At 44.4% G+C, this 22,916-nt stretch overlaps 1 protein-coding gene across 1 annotated transcript in view; it reads left to right on the top strand.

The window, feature by feature from the left end:
* Positions 1-22,384, top strand: part of pde4a (phosphodiesterase 4A, cAMP-specific) — a 43,004-nt gene extending 20,620 nt beyond the window's left edge. The window contains 23 exon segments of the mRNA XM_051941095.1: positions 6,979-7,164; positions 7,557-7,593; positions 7,780-7,850; positions 8,608-8,657; positions 11,776-11,888; positions 17,061-17,093; positions 17,095-17,139; positions 17,141-17,156; positions 17,258-17,421; positions 17,771-17,869; positions 17,959-17,967; positions 17,969-18,062; positions 18,065-18,124; positions 18,238-18,336; positions 19,147-19,211; positions 19,213-19,264; positions 19,267-19,301; positions 19,453-19,575; positions 21,020-21,068; positions 21,071-21,230; positions 21,421-21,620; positions 21,623-21,723; positions 21,725-22,384. Of these exon segments, the coding sequence (XP_051797055.1) occupies positions 6,979-7,164; positions 7,557-7,593; positions 7,780-7,850; positions 8,608-8,657; positions 11,776-11,888; positions 17,061-17,093; positions 17,095-17,139; positions 17,141-17,156; positions 17,258-17,421; positions 17,771-17,869; positions 17,959-17,967; positions 17,969-18,062; positions 18,065-18,124; positions 18,238-18,336; positions 19,147-19,211; positions 19,213-19,264; positions 19,267-19,301; positions 19,453-19,575; positions 21,020-21,068; positions 21,071-21,230; positions 21,421-21,620; positions 21,623-21,723; positions 21,725-22,000 (2,137 nt within the window). The 3' untranslated portion in view covers positions 22,001-22,384.
* The last annotated feature ends 532 nt before the right edge of the window (positions 22,385-22,916 follow it).

The raw sequence follows: 22,916 nt of genomic DNA, 5'->3' as shown, positions 1-22,916 counted from the left end.
GGTAGGCATTGTTTTCATTCTTATCTGAGAAAATATCCGTGACTCATCGGAGACGCATGCATGAAAGGACTCATAACAAGTCTCCATAATGCAGCTGTTTACAAACTGGATAAGGGAATGGGTTTCTGGAGAGTTTTAACTCGGATACAATGCACACTGGGAAGTATGCTAATGAGATGGCAATGCTTCTTAACTAACATCATTTGATGAGTTTAATGAGCACTCAGCAGCCAGGTCAGAAGAAGTCATGGTGCTTGAATACATGATTATAAGTTCCAAAATGGTTGTGACTGTAAGAACTGCAGATTTGATCTAATTACTGCATTGGTGATGGAGGATTAGTAGATGTTAGTAAATTCTGAGATTTTACAGAGTGGCTGCTGGCCAACCTGTCACTTTCTTGTTAGCGAGCTTCTCACAGCTCAGTCCAACAGTTTCTTTCTCCTCCTGTCTTCTGTCTTTTTCATCCTCCCCCATGTATGTCACTGCATTATTCTCATCTCAGCTCTGTGAAGCTCCAGTGGCCAGATGCCCTCCCTCTGCCCATGTGCCATGGCGGCAGCACTCTGCCCTCCGAGCTTCCGCTTCTTGTGCATCGTACTGTAAATGTCGGCATTAAAATGTAAGTGGGCATGAGCGTGCCTTGGCTTCTCTTGTGTTTGCCTGAGAATCACAAAGGGCAAGTCGAGGCAAGCAGAGATGGCAAGCCTAGCTCTGGACATGTCATTTGAGATGTGTCAGTTATGGGCATGCTGCCCGAATAGCATGAGAGTGCTTCATAATAACCCCCCCCCCACCCTCCTCATGCTCTCAATAGATCTGCAGATGATTCAAGCACAGCGGTAGAGTACAGCTGTGATTATATGGTCAGCCTATAAAAGTAGCACCCTTTCCCAATTTGCAAGTCCTCACTCCTCTTCCCTTCAAATGCCCTCACTGCCACCCCCACACTGGTAGCAATCAGCCAGGTGCTAAATGCCTGGGTGAGGCACAGCTCATGGGTGGGTGGGGGGTGTAGTGGAAGGAGGAGGAGGATGAAGATGGGGGGGGGGGGGGGGGGGGGGGGGGGGGGGCTGAAATTGCACGTGGAAATAAGCATCTGTGCTTGTTTGGCAGAGGAGGAAGCGGGGGCAGGAAATAACTGTCATTCTCCACCAAGGCTGAGAGTACGGTCTGTGCGGACCGTGTGTATATGTGTGTGTGTGTGTGTGTGTGTGTGTGTGTGTGTGTGTGTGTGTCATGAGGGGAAGAGGAGAGGGCGATGGACTCGGGCAGGTTAATCATTAACTTAGTGAACCGAGACGAATGAAGGAACAGGGCTGGGGCGGGGTTTGACTGGGAGTATATATATTTTTTAAAGCAGCTTAAATGAATACGGGTCGGCTCATCCCTTCAGAGGCCTGATTAACAGCGGCGCACACAGAAAGGAGAGCTGACACCGACCAGACTGTTGGGGGGGGATAAACGCTGATGTGGCAGCAGCCTGCCTGAGCCAGGGGCTTCCTCGTGATGACTGTTAATGAATAATCGATGGAAAGAGACGGTCAATGCAGGAGGGATGTATGTAAATCTCCTCTACACTCTTGTATAGACTTATAGGTTTAATTAAACTAATCGCTGTATTGACTCTGGGCTCCAAATCCCTTTGAAGCCTGCTGTATTAATGACATGAAATCAGGCTCCCTCTTTTGTTACAGAAATGTGTGCAGAGAGGAGACTAAATGAAGTACCGCTGCAGCACAGTCCAATTTTCCCAGCTTACTCTGCACACAAGGACTGTGAGAATATGCATGATCGTAATTTAATAACCAAACTAGTAATACCTGAGAATCCTCAGTGAAAATACAATTCAGCTCCGCGTTACAGGGTTACTGCACATGCAGTAAATGAGCTTTACATTTTCCAAGTCACTGGCTATGTCTCTCAGACATGCCATCGCATTGCTAACACATCCATTATCATTGGTTTGTGTCTGGTAGGCGTCACAGAGCCTCGGTCAGGTAACAGAGCGATGCAGTTCAGGTAGCGTGACTGCACGAGAGGCTCTAATGTGCTCCACTCTGTCCTGACAGAGACAGTTTGTTATCCTCCATGAGGAGTCACTCTGTTGGCACAAATCCTCTTCCCTTCTGCAACCTCTGATCATCATGTCATTGTCTACAGCGATACACTCCAGGGACTCTGCTTTCACATAATGAAACCAAGAGAGCTGCCCACAGCCCAGCTTATAATCACCCCGTGTTCAGTGTGTGTGTCTGTGTGCACGCAGCAAGTTTGCCTTTTTTTTGTTTTTATAATAGCGTTGAGTGAAAACAAAAGAGCTTCAGAGTTAATGCTCATCTGTGTAAATGTAACATGGGGGTGTGTTTTCACCAGCATGTGTCCATGTGTGTGTGTTGTGTGTGCATCCATGGGTGTGGATGAGTCACTTTGAGAGGTCTCACCGGCTATTATCAAGTCGGGACTCGATATTTAATAGGAGGTAGAATAATTGTCTCTTCATCAGCTCTCCAGAGATTACAATAGTTAACTGTCAAGTGAATTAGAATTCTTGACATTTTTCCCACAGTCTGTCTTTGAAAGGCAGCGTTCAAACAGGCTGCACGCAAGGACCTTTTCGAGAAAGACTTTCCAAGACGAGCTCTACCATCCATCCCCGGCACGTCATAAACAAACGGTAGTTACTCTCTACTAGGAAGAGAAGGGAGGGAAAAGACAGTCAGAATAAAAGGCGAATGTGGAAGGTAACAGTAGAGAAGGAAGCAGCTTGACAAGGAATCTTATCTCCACTGTGTTCTTCGCTGTGCTCAGGATTTAAGCTGCTTGCTGAAAGGTGGAACACTGAATTCATGCAGCAGGTTCTGCTTGCCTTGTTTTCTGCAAGTTGCTGTTGCAGAAAAGGCTGAGGGAAAAACAGGTACTATTCCCAAGGCATCATCATTTGTGCATATTCAAATTGCGACCCAAATTCTGAATATCCTTTCTCATTGTTTCTGCTCACGACTGACATTAAAAAAACACACACAAATGCAGGTTGTCAAATGCCTGATGCACACACCAAATAAAGAAATGATTGCACAATTTAAAATCTCTAATCTGTATTACAAACACTGACAAAAGGTAGCCCTGCTACCGAAAAGTAAAAAGCGATTGGACTGAGTTTTCCACTCAGACAAGCAGAAATAAGAATTCAATTTAATGAAGAATAAACATAACATGATCTGTTTTTTATTATTTTATTTACTTCAGGAGTGCAAGAATAGAAATTTCTTTTGCATGAAAGCTGACATAATGGACTTGAATTGCTATTGTTCTCAACAGCAATTTTAAACAGCCTCTTAAGAAAAAAAACCTAAGTTAGTGATACTATCCAGTGCTGTTTCTGTATTCCTACTGATAACTTTTAAATTCTATTTGGAACATAGACGATGCAGTTCGAAATAATAAAGTTTGATAGCATAAATTAAGTCAGTAATATTATCCTGGAGTATAAGTCATTGCTGCAATGAAAGCGTAAACTTTGCAGCTGTTACTGGGAAATTCTTGTGCAACATTTTATTAAACGGCTCAAACTTCCTTTCCTTCTCTTTTCAAAAGAAATTGCCACACTCGCCACAGTGCTGTTTCCAAATGCCATTTTGGTAATTCCGGGGTTAATGAGGTAGTTGCAAAGCTATTAATCAATGACTCCTTTATGAAAGTAACAAATGACAGGAAGGTCCTCAGGAGTTACGCTGCCTGCAAACCTGACACCTGCAGTGGTTCAATAGCTCCAGGGTAGTTTTTTTTATTATCAGCACTGCAGCAAAATATTTCCGCATGTCAGACAACAGACATGATTCTTTGAGAAACAATGCAAGTGTAAAGGAAAAAACAAACCGCTCGAGGCTTTCTAACATTTTTATCCATGGTGTTATCACTCTATTAGTTGTGCTTGACCTAATGCACCTTGTTTGAATGCTGCTTCATGGTCTAATTGTCGCTCGTAGAGAATATTAAGGTGGCACCGTGTCTGCTCACATCTAAAGGCCAAAGAAAGTGCTGTTGGTGAACAAGGCTGTTGATGTCAAAATACAAAATGTTTTGGATGCAAACCTTGCACGCTCTTTAGTAGAACATGTAAACATTTACACAGGGGGATGAGTCAACCCATTTTCCCCTGATTTTTTTTCTCCTCCCCTTCCTGGGCTGTTTGTATCTTCTCTTCAAATCCTCATTACACAGGCTCTGCATGTTGCTGTATTCTAGTGCCTGTGGTCTGTTTCTCTTGCTGATCAGCCTTCCTGTTGCTGCAGAGGAACTGTGAGCAGTGAGATAAGGGCAGTGAGAGCACATGCTTGCATTAGGGAGGCAGGGGGAGGAGAAAACTTCGTACATGCAAGAGGGCAAAAGGCTGGCTAATTGGGAAATTAACGGAGATCATCACGGGTCTCGTGGTTGCTTTTGCAGCGAAGGTGTCGTGACAGTCGCAAGAGCCACAGCAACCTGGAGGCTGGATGGGGACAGAGGTCTGGGCAGTTCCAGCAGCAGCAGCAGGACTCAATCAGAGCTGATGTGGGGAAACATCAGAAGAACGTCTCCTCTGTGAGGAACAGACAAACAAACCCAGCACAAGCAAGGATTAAAGAGACCTGAATAAATCCAGGGAACAAACTGAGGCTGTGAGGAAGGAGAATTGGAGTTTAAGCATCCAGGGCCTGAGGATCACAGAGCAGGATATGCATGTTGATGAACTCTGACTCCTCCAGCACGTCGGAGGAGCAAGACTAAAGGGAGGATCAGGCCTGGTTGTTAGCTCTGGATTGAGGACAGTCTGCAGCACGTACAGGCAGGTGCTGTCTGCATGAGACGTGAGCATGCACTAAAAAGTGGATGAGGGGGACTGCGTGGGAGGGAGACAGCCATACAGAGCGAGACAGAGAGTTGTAAGTGGAGTCTGGGGGAGTTTTCTGGTCAGCTCCAGCTGGGCCAGATCTGGCAGCGATGAGTCAGAGGAAGCTGACACGACAGCTGAGGTTATGGGACACTCTCGAGGGTCCACCCCCTGTACCCTCTCTCACCTCACCTGTGTCTCCGGTCGATCAGTCTCGCGGACACGGGAGCTCGACTCTGTTTCGCCGTATGAAACTGAACCGCAGTATTCAGGAGCGCAGACGCTCATCTCACTGCATTTGCAGGTACAGTCGTACACCAAGTCACTAATCTTCAATGTGTCCCAGTCGTGACTGAGCTGTCTTTGTTCCAATTTTAAAAAACAAAAAGTTGCTTGTGATTATTCTGCCTGAATTCAGGCGAGGTGTGAGCACCAAAAACATTTGTGCAAATGTGACTGTAATGCGGCTCACTGAGGAGGATTTCAGAGTGAATTATTCCATGCACACACTGTAATAACCTTAGTCAGATGGATTAGATTTTGGGAAGTGCTGAATGCAGAATGCTGAAGTATCATAATTACGCTCAAAGTTGGCAGAAAAAAATAAATAAAAATGGGGATTAGCACATGCAGCTTGCAGAGAGTTCCCCCCTGGCAGACGTTTTTGATGTGTTCTTCATTACTGAGGAAACTTGTTTAATGATAATTTCATCTGCAACCATGTTCACAAAGCCTTCTGGGGAAAGGAGTGGCTCCCTAATTGGCCAATTTATAAGTAAACTCTAAAAATAGCGGAGTTCAAGCTTAATTTTAGAAATTAAACTGAAAGCCGTTCACAACTGTGTTGACTAAAAAAAGTTTGAGAAGTTTCAAGAGAGATGTTGCGGAGATTAAAGTTATCCTGCATTAAAAATAGAAGCGGCAGCTGCACTGCGATGTGTTTGTCTATCTGTCCCTGTCATCCCAACATATGAATACTGGGACAAATATAGAGTGATATTCTTACATATGGAAGTCCTGTTGCTGTTTTCGTGTGTAGAAAACCAACAAATCAAGAATCTTCACGAATATTGATGGAATAACTGGTGTTTCCACTGTTACCACAACATTATCCATCATCTTTTTTGCTATATGATATTAAACACTAAAACCTGCCTTTACTTCTTTGCTGCACGTCTCAGCATGTCAGCACCACCTGTAGATAAGTGGAATAGTGTGATACCATCTTATTGCATGGCCCTGCATGTGTGCATCGTGGTGTGTGTGCGTGCCCATGTTTTTGCTATATTGTGGGGACCAAATGTCCCCACAACTGTAGGAAAACCGAAAACTATGTCACTTGTGGGGACCTCATTTTGGTCCCCACAAGTTTAAACAGTGTTTTCTTGGCCATGTTGTTGTTACTGAAAAAAGTAAAAGTGCAAAAACGTTGCTTTAGGGTTAGCCATTGTTTTGGTTAGGGTTAGGGTTTGGTTAAGGTAAGGGTTAGGGGTTAGATATGAATGGGAGTCAATGGTATGTCCCCACAATGATAGCAAGACACACACACGTGTGTGTGTGTGTGCGCGTGTGTGCAAGAGATAAACAAAATGGGTAGCTAGTTCTAGGAAAGCCTCTACACAGCCCGACTAGAGGTCAAAAGTCCACAGGGAGCCTTTAATATGTATGAGTGTTCTTAATCGGCAGAGAGTCTATTTTATCCTTTAGGTCTAAAACAGATCACAACCCAAATCAAAAAATCTCCATCATTTTCAAACTGACAGCTTTGGCCCAAAGACAATCTGTGTGTTGATGTGTCTCATTCTGCTCACTTAAACGTGACTCTCTCTCTAAAACACGACTTGTCAGTAAAGTGTAATTCTCGGAGAAACCCGGTGGCGGTCTGCCAATCCGACGGCACTGCGGAGTCACAGCTGCATGCGTCACATCTCGCTTTCTTCAACTCACTTTCAATAAAGCAGAAACACAACAGGAGGACGGGGGCCTGAGTTGGGGTATTTGGGGTTATCCGGCCGCTGACTGATTCTAACGGTGAGATAAGAATAGCAGCAAAGCAAGCACCCACATTACATGTAACCGGTGTTTCGTCTTCTCTGACCCCTCAGCTTCGATTCAGAGAATGGTCCCTCACCAGGCCGCAGTCCCATGGATTCGCAGGCGAGTCCTGGGTTGGTGCTCCATCCTTCTTTTCCCCAGAGCCAACGCAGGGAGTCCTTCCTGTACCGCTCCGACTCAGACTACGACACATCCCCCAAAACCATGTCACGCAACTCCTCCATCAACAGTGAGGGGTAAGCATGAAGCCATCATCCTACATCCATCATGTGGCTGAGCAAAGGTTTTTTTTAAACCCACGGCACACACACACAATAGTGACTGCATTTCATCCCAGTCAACACAGCCACTGTTCTGACTGTAATTGTGCAAGCATTATGCTAATGAAATCATGTTGAATCCTCATACATTAACAGTTGATTTCTGTTTCTTGGCCTATCTTTCAGTAGGCTTTAAACATCCAAAACCTTCCCATCAGTGCGTTCCAGATGTCTGTTTAGATTCACATACTTCTTTGTAAACATCCAGCTCGCAAATTCGGCCTTTTCATATAAACAGTAACACTGAGCGCTGCAGCTGCACTCACATTTGTCTACAATCTCTCACTTTTTTTGTTTTGGTCCGACAGGCACGCCGAAGACATGATTGTCACCCCTTTTGCTCAGGTACGTTTTTTTTCCTTGCGCCAACTCGTCTGACATGTTTAATTGCTGTAAATGACTAGAAAAGGGTGGCTAATTAGTGCAGTGAACTTGTCGTCCCTCCCTCCCTTGCTCCTGCTCCCTCCCTCCTATTCCTCCTCCTCCTCCTCCTCCTCCTCTCCCCTCCTACGCTGTCCATCCATCCCCTAGGTGTTGGCCAGCCTACGAACTGTAAGAAGCAACTTCACCATCCTCGCCAATGTCACAACACCCACTAACAAGTCAGTATCATGCTGTCAAACACCCCTTCCAACCCCCCACTTACACTCGTCACGACTGCCTGCTTAGTTTGCAGTGTGTGTATATGCTAATGCCTCCGTCTCCTTGCTCCCATGGGGGAAAACACTTCAGCCATCATGATTAACCAGTTTGTGATTAGCAGACAATGCTCAAGGAAAATATGATCTGCATTATGTGGCGTGTTTCCAGCTAGCTGTCTGAGGACTGAGTGCAGAGAGCTCCATGCCTCAGATGTGCGTCCCTGACTCTGTGCCCAGACGATGGAGACGGTCAATAACACTAAAATTATTCTCCTTTGCAATGCAGTAGACAGAAGGAGCCCGAGCTGGCAGGCTTTTAGCTCCACGTCAATATGATATATATAAAGCAATGCACCACAGAATTATCAGCGGCTATAATTACGCAGTGTTGTGCCCTGAAAATGCCTCCTTCACTACCCAATTACAAAACCACAAAGGCTATTTGAAAAGAGGGCAGACTTTGTTTTTGACTGTTTTGGAAATATTTAAATTTATATGTGCTTTAACAGTGCACGCATTGCAACATTATGATGCAGAAACACACCTTTCCATTTCTTTCATTGCATAAATGAATAATATGAACACAAATATTTGTATCCCCTACGTGAATGTGCCAAGCCTTTTGTCGCCTCATACTGTAATGTCGAGTGTGTTGATGCCCAGCAGGGGGCAGCAGTGTGTAGTTCTCCAACTGATGCTATGATGTGTTTGTCCACAGGAGGTCACCAGTGACAAGCCAACCCACTGTTCCCCAAGCTACACTCTCTGGTATGTAGTCAGCTAATTAAAACTGTTAGTCCGAAGAGTTTCCTGTAAGGACACACCAGGGCTCCCACACTGTGAAAATGCATAATCAGTAATGAAAATGACTGAGAGCATTCCCATAACATTTTGTGGCTATTATCGAGGAATTGTTTAATTAACTGCACTGGTCACATTTTATGGGGACTGAATGGATCTTAAATAATTAAATGTTATGATGTTTGGGAAAAATAAAGCAAGCATGTATTATTTATATAAAGATATATACATTATGAAGTCATTTATACATGCAGTAAAAAACAAAATGCACCTCTATTGTCCAAAAAGTGTCTCTTGTTAATGTCTCATTGTGCTCTGAAATGAAAGCACAGAACAGATGAAGTTTAAAAAATTAATCTATTTAGAATCCAAAATGTATTCTAAACTTTTGACTCATCAAAGTAGCCACCTTTGGCAGATACAACAGCTGAACACACTCGTGGCATTCTTTCCACGATGGACATCAAATATTCTTCAGAAAGTTCTTTTCCAACTGTGTTGCAGAAGTTCTCATAAATCTATGGCACTTGTAGGTTACTTTGCTTTCACTCTTCTTTCCAGTTCATCTCAAACCAGCTCCATGGGGTTTAAGTTCGGGAGACTGTGCTGCCACTCCATGTTTTCCAGCTTACCATCTTGTTCTTTTTTTCCTAAGATAGTTCTGGCATAGCTTGGACTTATGTTTCGGGTCATTGTTTTGCTGTAGGATGAACACCTGACCAACTAATAAATACCAGAGGGTACTGCATGGACTGTAAAACAGCCCCAGACCATCATGCTTCCTCCTCCATGTTTGACAGTTGATGTCAAGCACTGAGGAACCATCCTTTCTCCTTCTTGATGGCGTACAAAAATCCTGCATGATGAACCAAAGACTTCAAATTTTGATTCAGCAGTCCATAATACCTAGCCTAGCCGCGCTAGACAACCCACGGCAACAAATTTAATTCTCTGCCAGGGTGGGTCCAGTTACCCTCCATAAGGCTCGAGGTTGGATGCTCCTAAAACTGGCAGACGAATCACCATGAAGTGTAGAGTCAGAAGGCGGGCGTAACTAAGTGACGACAGAGGCACGACGATTCTGACAGAAACAACCGGAAACAACTAGCCTAGCCGTGCTAGACAACCCACGCAACAAATTTTATTCTCTGCCAGGGTCGACAACAAAAACGACAACAGTCGTTGAGCTCCATTAGCACCGACTCTGAATAATCTTTCTGTTAACATGTCTGTAATATACTTGAGCTTCACCCATTGACTGTATAAATACGTAAGGCCTCACCGAACTACCGCATCCTCTGATTTCCGGCGCTCTAGGAGCCTATTCGTTGCGCTGATTGGTTGTATACCTACCCAATTGCTGCAGATTGATTTGATAGACAACCTTTTAGCCCGCCTCCCTCCCTGTCGAGCATGCCTAGACCCTTGCGTCTTCAGAGCATGGGACTAGCACGGCTAGGCTACATAATACCTTCTTCCAGTCTTCAGTTGTCCACTGGTGGTGTTTCATGGCCCAGACAAGCCTCTTTTTCTTGTTCTGATGTCTTAGCAATGGCTTTCTTGCAGAAGGTCAACCTGTCAAACCTCCAACCCCAAGTCTTCTCTTCACAGTTGAAACTGAGACTTCTTATCATGACCACTATTAAGGTGTGCTTGTGAAAACACAGGCCGTTGACTCTCAGAAACTTGTCTTCTGATTCTGTTGTGGCTTTAGGTCTTCCGGATCTCTTCCTGTCAGTTTCCCCCAGTTTCTTTGTGCCCTTTGATGGTGAAGAAAATAGTACTCACTGACTCCTTGACTTTTGTCACAAAGTCTCTGTAGGAAAGACCAACATTTTTAAGTGTTGTGATGGTCTGTCTCTCTTCTATTGTTAATTGTCTTTTCCTCACCATTTTTATAGCAACACACTACTTTCTGCACTACAATACTGTTCAAATAATGCTCTTGGGGGTGTGGTGCCACGGTGTGTTCCAACACTACTTTTATGCAAACAGAGGGGTTTTAATCTAATCAAGAAACGTTGGGGCACCTGTAGGATTTAGTAGCACTAACTTTCAATGCTTGATCAACCTCCATGCTGCAGAACAGCTTTAAATTGTGAACCTGTTTCTTGTTCATTGAAAAAAGCCTTTTTGTATCATTCTGAAATGTACATTATTTTTCAGTTTTGAGTAACCTTACCTTTTTTTAACCTCTGGCAGTTCACCACTTACCTTTGCACCATTTCAAGCTATTCATTGGACTTGAACTACTTGAATTTCAATTAAAAAAATGGAAAAAATTGGTGTGTTCTAAACCTTTTGACTGATAGTGTATTTGCAATTCTTTGAAAGGCAAAAAATAGCAAATTTACTAATTTGTGAGTGGATGCATTAAAAGACCCTTAAATTCCACAGTTTGAATTTAAATTTGTATGTGTTCTTTAGCCGATTGTAATTTAAAATATATAAACATTTTAATGAGTAAAGAAATGTTTCTGATGTGAAAACTATTTTGTGGCATCAGAAAGAAGGAATAACTTGACAGTAAAATTAATAAATAAAAGGATCATTCTACATATTTGCAAGTCTTTAGAAAGCAAAAATAAACAAATCCAGTAATTTGTGTTTGGATGCATTAAAAGACCCTTCTGTCAATTTTACAGTTGAACTTTGAAATTAAACCCATATGTCTGTGTTAGTTATGTTTGTAATTTAAAACATAAGAACATATGTAATATTTCTGATGTGAAAAAAATTGCATTGGAAAAAATAAATAATTGCTGTATTTATGCACATTTACACACGTAAATCCATTTTATTGTGCAGTTATCTTGCTTTGAATCAGCGGATCAAGATTAAACACTCCATTTACATGCATTCTACTGATCTAAAACAACGTGAAAGTGTCATTTTGAATATAAATGCATACATTTTTGATCCTAGGCAGCCCATGTGGTGGCTTTCAGTTCTTAATGTACACATTCCTGTAAGTGTCAGCAGTGTCAAATCCCTTTAAATGGGAGATTCATCACTGTTTTGATGGCATATTTTGTGCTCTTTCTCTACTGCTGGTTTATATATTGCCTGTGTGTGTCCTTGCCAGAGGAGACATACCAGCAGATGGCTCGGGAGACTCTGGAGGAGCTGGACTGGTGTCTGGACCAGCTGGAGACCATTCAGACCCACCGCTCAGTCAGCGAGATGGCCTCCAACAAGGTGCACACCTGTCCACACACAAACACGTTCGCTTGAACTTCCACTGTCCATCCACCTCAGCTGTTAAGCCGGTATGGTGCTGGCATCTTGATGAGCAACAAATAAACTAGCTCACAGGGACATTTAATCACATAATGAGATCCGATTGTAATTGGGCTTTAGCTGTATCACACAGAGCACAAAATTAGGTTCCTGTTTAAGTGTCCGCTCTCCTGGAAATACAAACGATGCAGCTCCACTAGGGTGAATTATTGAAGTGAACCAAAGGAGAATCTGCAGCAGTGTGTAAAACAATGGCTGTCACATATAACCTTCACATATTCACATAATATTGTTCAGACTTGAATCACATAATGCAGGGCAAGTAATTACTGGAAAACAAAACTTTCCTGGGTTTATTTTTAATCCTGTGGTTGCAGCTGCATCACTAAATAATTAATGTGGGCCATAATGCACCACATAGGTGGTCGACCATCCTGGTGGTTGTTCAACTAAACTGACATTACTGGTTTTTGTGGTTGCGCATTCGTTGTTGTAGCTGCAAGACGTGCAGCTAGCTTGTATTGGAATGTAGAAAACTTGCATTTTGCACGAGTACATCTTCAGGCTTGTATGTGGGCAGGCTTCTTGAGGATGCATGCATTTGTATTTTGTGAGGGCACGTGGGGGGAGAGAGAGGGAGAGTGAGAGAGAGAGAGAGAGAGAGAGAGAGGGAGGGATGTGATGGTCTGTGAGTGGGGAGGACATGAGAGGGAGGGGGAATGGGTCCTGATGCTGATGTCTCTGCTATAACCTTGGTTGCTATCGAACAGCAGCAGGGTCTGCCCTTCCCTTTTAGTCATTGGCTTGCCACTCTGACCACAAGCCATGTGGTTTAGGCAACAGCCAATGAAACAGAGGCAATGCTCCTTTAATAGTGTTCCATCTTAAAGAGACAGCGTCTTGTACCTTGTTTGTTTTTTCCAGAAATCCCTCCCATTCTGCACTCCCCTATTAATAAACAGCAGTGTTGTTCATGTTTCTAATCAGTGATGCTTATGATGAAAGGGTTGAGGGAGAAATAACGGGATGACGGACATCATTTGTCTGTGTGTGTGCGTACAATGAGCAGAGAGAAGCCTCCTGGGGCAAACAGAGTCTCTGAGAATATGTTGCTGCCTTTCAGCAGCCGCAGCTAAGCTACAGAAATCCTCCACACTGTGCCAACATTGAGGTGCACACATGAATAGTCCCACTCAGTCTCTCACTCTTACTCACACCCTCGCTCACACACATATTTTCGACAGACGTACATGCTGTCTCGTTGCACATGCGCACTCCGTCTCTGAAAAGAAGCAAGCACACACACACGCACACACACAGACGCATGCACGCGCCTGGAGCCACACTGCCTGATTAGCTTGCGAGAGCTGTCTACAGCATCCAGGGAAATGGCGCAAGAGGCAGAGCATTGGAGGAGGAACGGCAGCCTAAAGCAGCAGGATTAGACCTCTGGCATTTTGGCCAGCTGAAGCATGGATTGACTTGGAGCAGAGCACCGGGCTACGGAGGTATAAGGAGGCAGCCTGACTGCCTGTGCACAGACTGTGTGTTGCTAGGATCGGTGTGAGACGGCATCAGACAGACTGATGCACCGGTAGGACTGGGCCGGGCCTCTGGATCTGTACCGTGGGGGAGGGGCAGTCGATGCAGGGAGAGGGAGCCTATTTTTCCAGACCACAGCTCTGGTGTGATTCTTCAGCCTGACCGTCTGCTACAGGCCTGCCTACATCCCTCTCTGTCTCCGTCTCTTTCTGTCTCTCTCACCCTCCTTCCTTGTTTTCCTCCTGCTCTCACCATCCGCTCTCCCCCTTCTCCCTTTCCCCATGTTCCTGCTGTCATCCGAGCTCCCTTTACCTCCATCATCCGACACTACAGTCATCCTTCTGTCCTGCCGTCACTGTCTCTCCATTCCTCTCACCTCAGCCGTCTAAATTTTTTGTGACTGTTTGTCAAGCAGCTCAGCTCTCGCAACATAATTTTTTCGTTTACATCTTTCTCGCATTGCCACTCATCTCCTCCATCGCCTCCTCTCTGTGCCCTTCAGACGGTCCCTCACTCCCTCTCTGTTTCCCTCCATCTTCACTCGTTCGGCTCAGGTCCACCTCTACCCTGCAGTGACTGTAGATTTGGGTCAGTCTGCTCAGCAAATGGGATGAGATGTAGTCTCCACGGCAATTCGGATCCAGGGGGCTCCTGGTCGGCCCATCGGGGGACCCTCATCTTCTGACCACGCTGAGGCTGGAGCCTGACTCAGGACTGACTGGGTGGCCTGCTCGGGGGTACTGCATGTAGGCAAGGACAATCTACACCAGCAGCCCCTACCCTCACCCCCCTTCCCCCCGTTCCTTCGCCCCCTCTCGGGGCAGCCGTCACTCTGGAGTGTCCCAGCTTGACTGGCTGTGGCCTCTCCCCACACACCCTGACGACGCCCTCATGCCACTGGGGCACCCGCAGTGCCCCCACCCCGCTCCACTACCGCACCTCCTGCCTGTGCCATCGGCCCAAACCCCCCGTCACCCTCAACATGGGTGTGGTGGAGGCCATTGACCCAGCACCGTCCCCATGCCCCTCTCCTGTACCAGGGGGCTACAGGCTGCCCCGCTCCTCCAGCTACAGCCCTTTGCAGGGGAGGGCAGGGGCAGAGCTGGACCTCGGTGCGACCGCTGGAGGAGTCCTGGAGGGGGGTGGGACAGCGGCGGAGCGCAGGACGCCCTTAGTGGACCTTTTCTGTGAAACCTGCTCCAGGCCCTGGCTCATTGGTTGGTGGGACCAGGTAGGGCTCACACAGCTCGCAGAGAGCAAGCAAGGCCTGGCAGTGGCCATCTTGGATTGTTGCTGTGGACTCCTCAAGTGTTGTTGCTCCATCTGTGCATGCATGAACAGCTCATCTATTTGTTTTCTCCATATGTGTCTCAATTCAACAGTGGTTTTGACAGTCTGTGAATGTCTTGTGTTTATAAGGGAGAGTCTTAGCATGTGCTACATGAGGTTCATCACATACAGAATAAGTGTGAAGAAAAGAAGGTTTTGTGGGTCTGACAATGGCTTTGTGAAACTCTAAAGCAGAATATTTGAGTGTGCTCCTGTCCATAATTTATACACGGATTCACTCAGGAAGGACAGTAGGTAAAGGAACAAAATTCATTAACGCAGCTCAGTGTTTCCATGTTGCAGCAGCACTGTAAACAAAGGGACAATAACAGTCTCGTTCATCATTCCTCTATACCTCTACATGTCTGTCCTTAGACAATACACTGATCTGCTCAAAATTCTGAGAATTAGCCTTTGGACGTTGTAAAATAGTCCAGTCGTCTTCACCGCAGGTACGTTGCAGTGACACATAATGTCCGTTTCTATCCTCCACACCTGCGTCCCACATCCCTCAGACTCTCTCTCCTCTGCTGCCCTGAAGCTGGCCTCAATACAGACTAAAGGAAGTCAAGCGTATTGTCAGTGAAGGACAAGCTTATTGTCTCAAGACTGAGTAGATGTTTCTTTTCCTTTTGTGGCATTCAACATTGTGCACCCTTCAGAATTTCTGAAATTACAAAGAAGTTTTCTTTGATACGTCAGACGTGAAACTGATGGCCCCGTGTTACCAAAACAAATACTTGTTTTTGCCTTTACTGCTTTGTTGAATTAGGATTACTGGTTTTACTTGCCTACAGGTTTTAGTTTAGAGAGCTCGGTCACCTTATGCACATGTTTGCATTTGTATTTGTGTGTTTCATGATAATTTACAGTAAGAATGGATGCATCCGTCCTGGGTTCCTCATGTTTGCAGGCGTGTGTGTGTGTGTGTGTCCACGGTCATGTCTGTACAGTGTTTGCATGTTTGCTTCATTAGTCAGTGTCAGAGGAAGAGTGTTGTTTGTCCTGGCACTCGGACTGGCACTGTAGAAGTGTTGGTTGGCAGCTATGACTCAGCGTTACAGCATTAGGGAAGGAAAGAACGAGAGAGAGAGAGAGAGAGAGAGAGAGAGAGAGAGAGAGAGAGAGAGAGAGAGGAGGTTTGGGCTGAGCCTGCTGCTTAAGTGTGCCACTGGGCTTGACTAGCTTTCCCAGATCCTTAAGACTGATTCTGCCTGACTTGCTGTTAGAGCACTTATTTGTTTGGTCTATCATGTAACAGGTACCAGTATGGATAGTATGGTATGGAAAGAGAGTGAGGAAAAGAGTGAGAGATGGTGGGAACGCATGTAGTGTGTGGAACATGGGGAAGGCAAAGGAGAGCTTGTGAGAGAGAAGGAGGATTTTGGGGCTTCAAGGCAGTAATGGAGAGTGTTGTTTACCTCAAGAGGGGGGGAGGAGCAGATATAAGCAACAGAGAGATGTAGAGAGGGAGACGGCAGAGGAGGGGAGGGTTAACCTTGGTAAAGGTCAGAGACACCTGCCTACTCCCTCAGATTGTCACCCAAGCAGCCACCGCTCTCACATCAAGCTGAAGGACTGACTGTGAGGAGGCAGTTGCCACGGCAACTGCTCTGGTTGCCATGGAGATTGTTATGTGTGAAAGATCAGTCAGTAGGACACAGACTGAGGGGTCTGTCCGAATCGCGTTCTGCCTTCACATGACTCGTCTTACAGGGAACTATTCAACTTCCCGACATCATGTTCATCAACGGAAACAAAACGTTACATAAAAGCAGAGAGAATGTTCACGAACAGTGCTTTCTGTCTGTGTGGATGATGTATTCACTTAATCACATTTGTGTCTGTACTACACGGACCCATCGACAAGTAGTTTGAGACTGACAATGTAAATATATAGAGAACAATGAATATGCCACATTGCTGCAGCAAATAACTGGAAATCCAAGTGTGTGAACACCAAGTTGGGGTATTGAACAGTCTGTTCTCATCTGAGAAAAAGAGGAGGAATGATTCATAATTGATTTTCTCACCCTTTAGTAAATGAGGGCGATAATTTATTTTCTCATATTTGAATCATAGGAATGTTTTCTTGTTATGTATCGGCACAAATGGAATCTGAAGTGCAATGTTAATAATCCTGGACGTTTATCAATCTGTATGTCTGTTTATTTTGGATGTGTCAGTAACATTTTATGCTTCCACATTGTAACTACTATCCAAGTCACTCACTTTTGTCTCTGCCTGTCCTCCCCTCAGTTCAAGAGGATGTTGAACAGGGAGCTGTCCCATTATGTCAGAGATGAGTCGCTCAGGGAACCAAGTGTCAGAATACATTCTCCACTACCTTTCTAGGTTAAAGCAAACCTTCCACTAATCTCTACAGCAAGTTCAGGTCAGGGACAAACCTCCGTAAATCTCCACCCAGCTGACCTTTCACTTTTTGATGCTTCCAGATAAGCAGAACGAGGTGGAGATCCCGTCTCCGACCTTGAGGGAGCGGGAGAAGCCCATGTGTCACATCAGCGGTGTGAAGAAGCTCACGCACAGTTCCAGCCTTTCCAACTCCACCATGCCTCGCTTCGGCGTGAAGACCGAACACGAAGATGCGTTAGCCAGGGTAAATAGACAGAAGAGTAACGCAGGAGTTCAAAGTTCATGCAAATATAAACTCACACAGTACATAATACTAATGAAAGATTCCAAAAAAAAACACTATCTAATGTGATGTCACATCACTTTAAGGCATATTTTTGGGTCAGAGCAAAATGATTAGAGAGATGTTTTCCACAGCAGTAACTACAATACACCAACAGGCATGTAGTAGTGAGGGAGACAGTAGGTTTCTCACCTATCTAATGTAAAGAAAACACAGCTTTGCATCATATTCCATCAGGACTGGCAGTAAAACAGGAGAAAAACTGCAGTGTTGTTCCAATGTGTGTTAACACTGTCTGCAATGCCTTCAGGAGCTGAACGACTTGAACAGTGGGGCCTTAATATCTTTCGTTGTGGCAGAGTTCTCAAACAATCGACCCCTCAGCTGCATAATGTTTGCCATCTTCCAGGTAAGAATGAGCAGGCCTTTATCTATGCAGTAGCCTGTAACAAATAGCACAAGCATGACCGTGAACTACTGGGACTGTCCCTTCTGCAGGAAAGAGATTCTATTGAAGACCTTTCGGATCCCCGTGGACACATTCGTCACATATGTGATGACCCTGGAGGACCACTACCATGCCAACGTGGCCTACCACAACAGCCTCACGCTGCAGATGTCACTCAATCTACTCATGTACTGCTATCAACACCAGCTCTAGATGTAAATACCTTTATTTTGTCAACTAATGTCAAAGACACCAAATACACTGGTTAGCTGTCACAAATACCAGGCACTCTATAAAGAAAGTTTCCCTCTTATTTCTCTCTGACAGGGCTGTATTCACTGATCTAGAGATTCTAGCTGCGTTATTTGCTGCTGCCATCCATGATGTGGACCATCCAGGAGTTTCAAACCAATTCCTCATAAACACCAGTGAGTCAAAATGAAACACAAAAGTTATTAAACATGGAACTCTGACAAGAAAATCCAGACCTGAATATGCTTGATTGGAGTGGTGGTTTAGTCTTCAGATGAAAATCTAAAAACAAAGGCCCATAAATGGACCAGTATAAAACAAGTATGATGATAACAGTTCTCCATAAGTGACTGATGTTAGAGAGGGCATAAAACTGGGTCGCTAAAATCCACTAGGTGAGGATTAGGTGTGGTCACTTTCTAGGTCAGCTATTTCATAGAACCTGGGTAATTCATTTTTGTCGGATTTGGTAGAGATTTCTCTCAATGTTGTTTTTAAACTCTAATTTCAAAATTAATCATGTAATTTAATAGTAATTTACTAGTATTCGTGTTTCATATGATCAAAGTATTTAGTTAGGTATAGAATATACATTTCAGGAAAAAAAATATTAACCAACTCGTCAGGGATTAAGTTATACCTAGTGATTGATGTATTCGTTAAAGCTGTATATATGAGTGTAAATATCCAAAATATGACTATGTGGCTTTTTCATATGTCATTAACTTTTTAACAATTTCTGCTGTTTATAATTTGAATAAAACTTTGCTTCATTCACTGTTACATTTAAGGTCAGTTAGCCTGTAAATTTTGTTTTCACGCGTATTCTAAAAGAGATACCTATGCCTAAAGATTTATTGGCACACTGTACATTTTGAAACTGTGCCATCACAGTCTAGAGCTAACTGTGATGGTGGGAAGCGCAGTGATGCAGCAGTTTCTGTGTTTGTTTTTGACTCATATTTGTCGCGTGGTGCTTCCCTCAGATTCAGAGTTAGCCCTGATGTATAACGATGAGTCCGTGTTGGAGAATCATCACCTGGCTGTGGGTTTTCAAGCTGCTTCATGAGGACAACTGTGACATCTTCCAGAACCTCAGCAAGAGGCAAGACAGAGCCTGAGGAAACTTGTCATTGATATGGTGAGTGTTGCCAGAACATTTAGTCTGTATTATGAAGATAACCGCTTTCTTCACTGGTTTTCATCAGCTTCCCTTAATCTCTTTCAGCTTTTGTATTCTCTGTCTTTTCTGCTTTATCCTTCCAATGTATTCGTGTCAATTTCGTTCCCAGGTTTTGGCAACAGATATGTCTAAACACATGAGTTTGCTGGCAGACCTCAAGACTATTGGTAGAAACCAGAAAGTGACAAGTTCTGGAGTACTGCTGCTCGACCACTACACTGATAGGATACAGGTAGGACGTCATTTTCAAATGATTTCCAATCATCAACAGTACTCTGTAACAAAATTCCCATAATTGCTGTAAAGAAGTTGCTGCACTTTACTAGGGCTGGACCCGAATATCCGAATATTCGGTATTGACGGTGGTAATCCGAATATTTATTTTGAGATCCAAATATTCGGATCTCAAAATAAAACCTGAAACTTGCATGTATAGCTTGTTCTGTATAATTCACATGCATCACCCGTAAAATGTAATTGCAGTACATTGCATGCATAGGCTCCACAATAACTACATTTTTTGTATTTGTGGCAACTTTCTCCTGCTGTTAATGTTTATTGATGGTTAAGAGACAGTGGATCTGCCAAAAAAGATGAAGCTGGCTTTGCTTTTTGAGTCGGTTGAGCCACACGATGCACAAAGCTTGGCAAGTCTATGATCCAGATCGGTAGTTGTCAGCATCATACTAAAGGATGGTGTGTTTGTTACTTGTTAGTGAAGACACAGAGATTTTGTATGACTTTTGAAGATTGTGCAGAAATAAAGAGCTGCAGCTTTGTCTGGTTCTAGTTTTCCACGTGATGCACTATGAAATGTGAGCCAGACAGAGATGTGGTTTACCTCATTTAACCTGACAGAGTTACAGCTAAGCGTCACCTACCAAAGCAAGATTTGAGCTGTTAAAAAGAGGGTGATGGAAAGGAAGGAAGAGAGACATGAGAGTGTTTCCCCAGATGTCTCAGTGTATGCAAGACTGCCAAGGAGGAGGTGGTTACGAACAGTTTGTAAAGTAACAGGTCAGCTGTTTCTGAAACAAGTAGGAGTGAAATGTGAGTCTTGTGTGCCAGTTTGAATCCTGACTGACTGGAGTCCAAGAAGTTGTTCGATGATAATCTAAGAGTTCTGGAAAGGAATCAAAGAAGGACACTAGTCTGGAGTTTTCAGTGGGTTAGCGTTCTTCTCCAGCATCGGAAAAACTAAATGGTCTATGGATAGATGTCACAAAACAACTGACATTATAAGAACGGGTTAGGGGGCATTCGGGGAATAGTGCAGGTGTGTCAAAAGACAAAGTTTTCAGCATGTTGTCATGGGGAGTAGATGTACAGAAGTGATGCCAGAGTAAATGCAGTGTTGGAAGATGCTTTTTAAAGATGGCCAACGCTTTTGCTATCGTATCAAAATCAAGAAAATGTTCGGATTTGGCAGAAAAAGTAAAAAAAAAAGAGACAGCAGATGGATTTTGGAGTTGTAGCAGCAGTAGCAGAAGAATAGAATAAAAAGGTAAACAGGAAGCTGGGTTTGCTTCTGCTGCTTGAAGCTGTTTAAAATGCAAATGCCCCAATAACCAAAAGGACAAAGCAGATTCAGTGCAAATGAACCCATGCATATTTGAATTGAGGGTGGTTCATTGTTGCATGTACTGTGTGTGATGTGTGACTTTGTGTTTGTGCAGGTGTTAAGGAACATGGTGCACTGTGCTGACCTGAGCAATCCTACGAAGCCCTGGCCGTGTATCGACAATGGACAGAGAGAATCATGGAGGAGTTCTTCAGGCAGGGCGACAAGGAGAGAGAGCGAGGGATGGAGATCAGTCCCATGTGTGATAAACACACTGCCTCTGTGGAAAAAAGTCAGGTAAATGATCAGAAGGGGGAAACACGCATGTATGGATGTGAACACAAACTGGATAACTGTTAGTGCTGTAGGTGGGGTGATAACTACAGTGCAGAGTGATTTATCAGCTTCGATCACAGCAGTCATCCTCCTGCATTTTTAATGCTGATTTGCAGGGAGTGAAGTAACACCACTGGGCTCATGTCATATCAGTCATACTCCTCATTCTTCTGGATGTAGTGGCTTTATTGACTACATTGTCACCCGCTGTGGGAGACATGGGGACCTTGTGCACCCTGATGCCCAGGACATCCTGGACACTCTGGAGGACAACAGGGACTGGTACCAGAGCACGATCCCACAAAGCCCCTCACCGCCTCCCGTGGGACCAGGGACAAGGAGACTAAACGCCTGCATAGACAAGTTTCAGTTTGAGCTCACCTCGAAGAGAGCTCTCAAAGAGAACAGGAAGACGAGGGTGACAAGTCCACGCCAAACCATGTGGCTCTGCAGGACTGCGGTGACGGGGATGAGGAGGGGTTAAAAAGAGGAAGAGGAAGACACGATGGCAGAGGAGGAAAATGAGGACATAATAGAAGAGGAAGACGAGGTGGCGATGGAGGAAGAGGTGGAGGAGGAGCTGAAAGCTCCGTTGGGTGGGGAGCCTGAAAAGGACAGACTTTCTGACACAAGTCCTGTAGAAGAAGAGGAAGATTCTTCTTCACAAGCTGAAGATACTGAGTTCTGCTCCTGTATCGCCCTCCTCACTTGCACAACATTATCTTGTTCATCCTTTCAATGCCAAACCAAGAACAAATAAGACTGCAATGACAATACAGACCTTTAAATATATTTTTCAAAAAGGGAATAATTAAAATCGCTTAAAGAGAAGTAATTACACAGCAACTGTAGATTTGGGAGTGGCGACAAGTCCTTTCGACTGATTTCACATATGAACTTTAGACTAAAGAGGAATTTAGAAGAGCTTTTAAAATGATGGGCAACTGAAGACAGCGTAGCACTCTGGGACTGGAATGCACACACATAAACACACAAGAAGTGACAGAAACAAAAGAAAGGCAGGAGCAAGTCATGTAGAATACACCAATGCAATGCAGCAGTCATGCATTACAATTGCAGTCCATAGGTACCCTGTCTCTTTGGGAAAATGCACAGACACACACACACACACACACACACACACCACACAATACACACCACTTGACCGTATGTTTGTATGTGTGCATTTACGTGAGGGACACTGATCAGTAATGAATCTCTTTTGGAAAAAAGCCATCCCTTAATGGAAGTATTAACTAGTGTTCAGTCAGTATTAGTAATTCATGTTCGTTAGAATCTCAATAGGAACTGTTCTCCTCAGAAAAGCTACACGTTCGAGTGACTTTTTTTCCATTTCTGTCGGAAAGAAAATAAGAATACCACAGAGTTGGAGGAGGAGAGGAGAGGAAGATACCGAAGGAAAGGAAGATGCTGCGATGAAGGGACCATCGGGTCTCATTCCACTTTTCCCTTTACAAGGAGAGTGCTACTGGTGCAAGATGGCTCTGTGCCTTTCTGAAACACTAGCTTCCTGAATGGAGCTGTCGTGAAGCAATGCATTGTGGGACAGGAGTGTCTTGATTTTTGTTATCATTTTTGATTGTCTCTTGTTAAAGATCTCTCTTTACTGTCATGGTATCGTTGGTGTGTATCTCACACGTACAGTTTCTGCTCGG

The sequence above is a fragment of the Acanthochromis polyacanthus genome, chromosome 21 (assembly GCF_021347895.1).
Source record: "Acanthochromis polyacanthus isolate Apoly-LR-REF ecotype Palm Island chromosome 21, KAUST_Apoly_ChrSc, whole genome shotgun sequence".
NCBI lineage: Eukaryota > Metazoa > Chordata > Actinopteri > Pomacentridae > Acanthochromis > Acanthochromis polyacanthus.
Note: the sequence above shows the minus strand (reverse complement) of the source record. Positions and strands in the feature narration are given on the sequence as shown.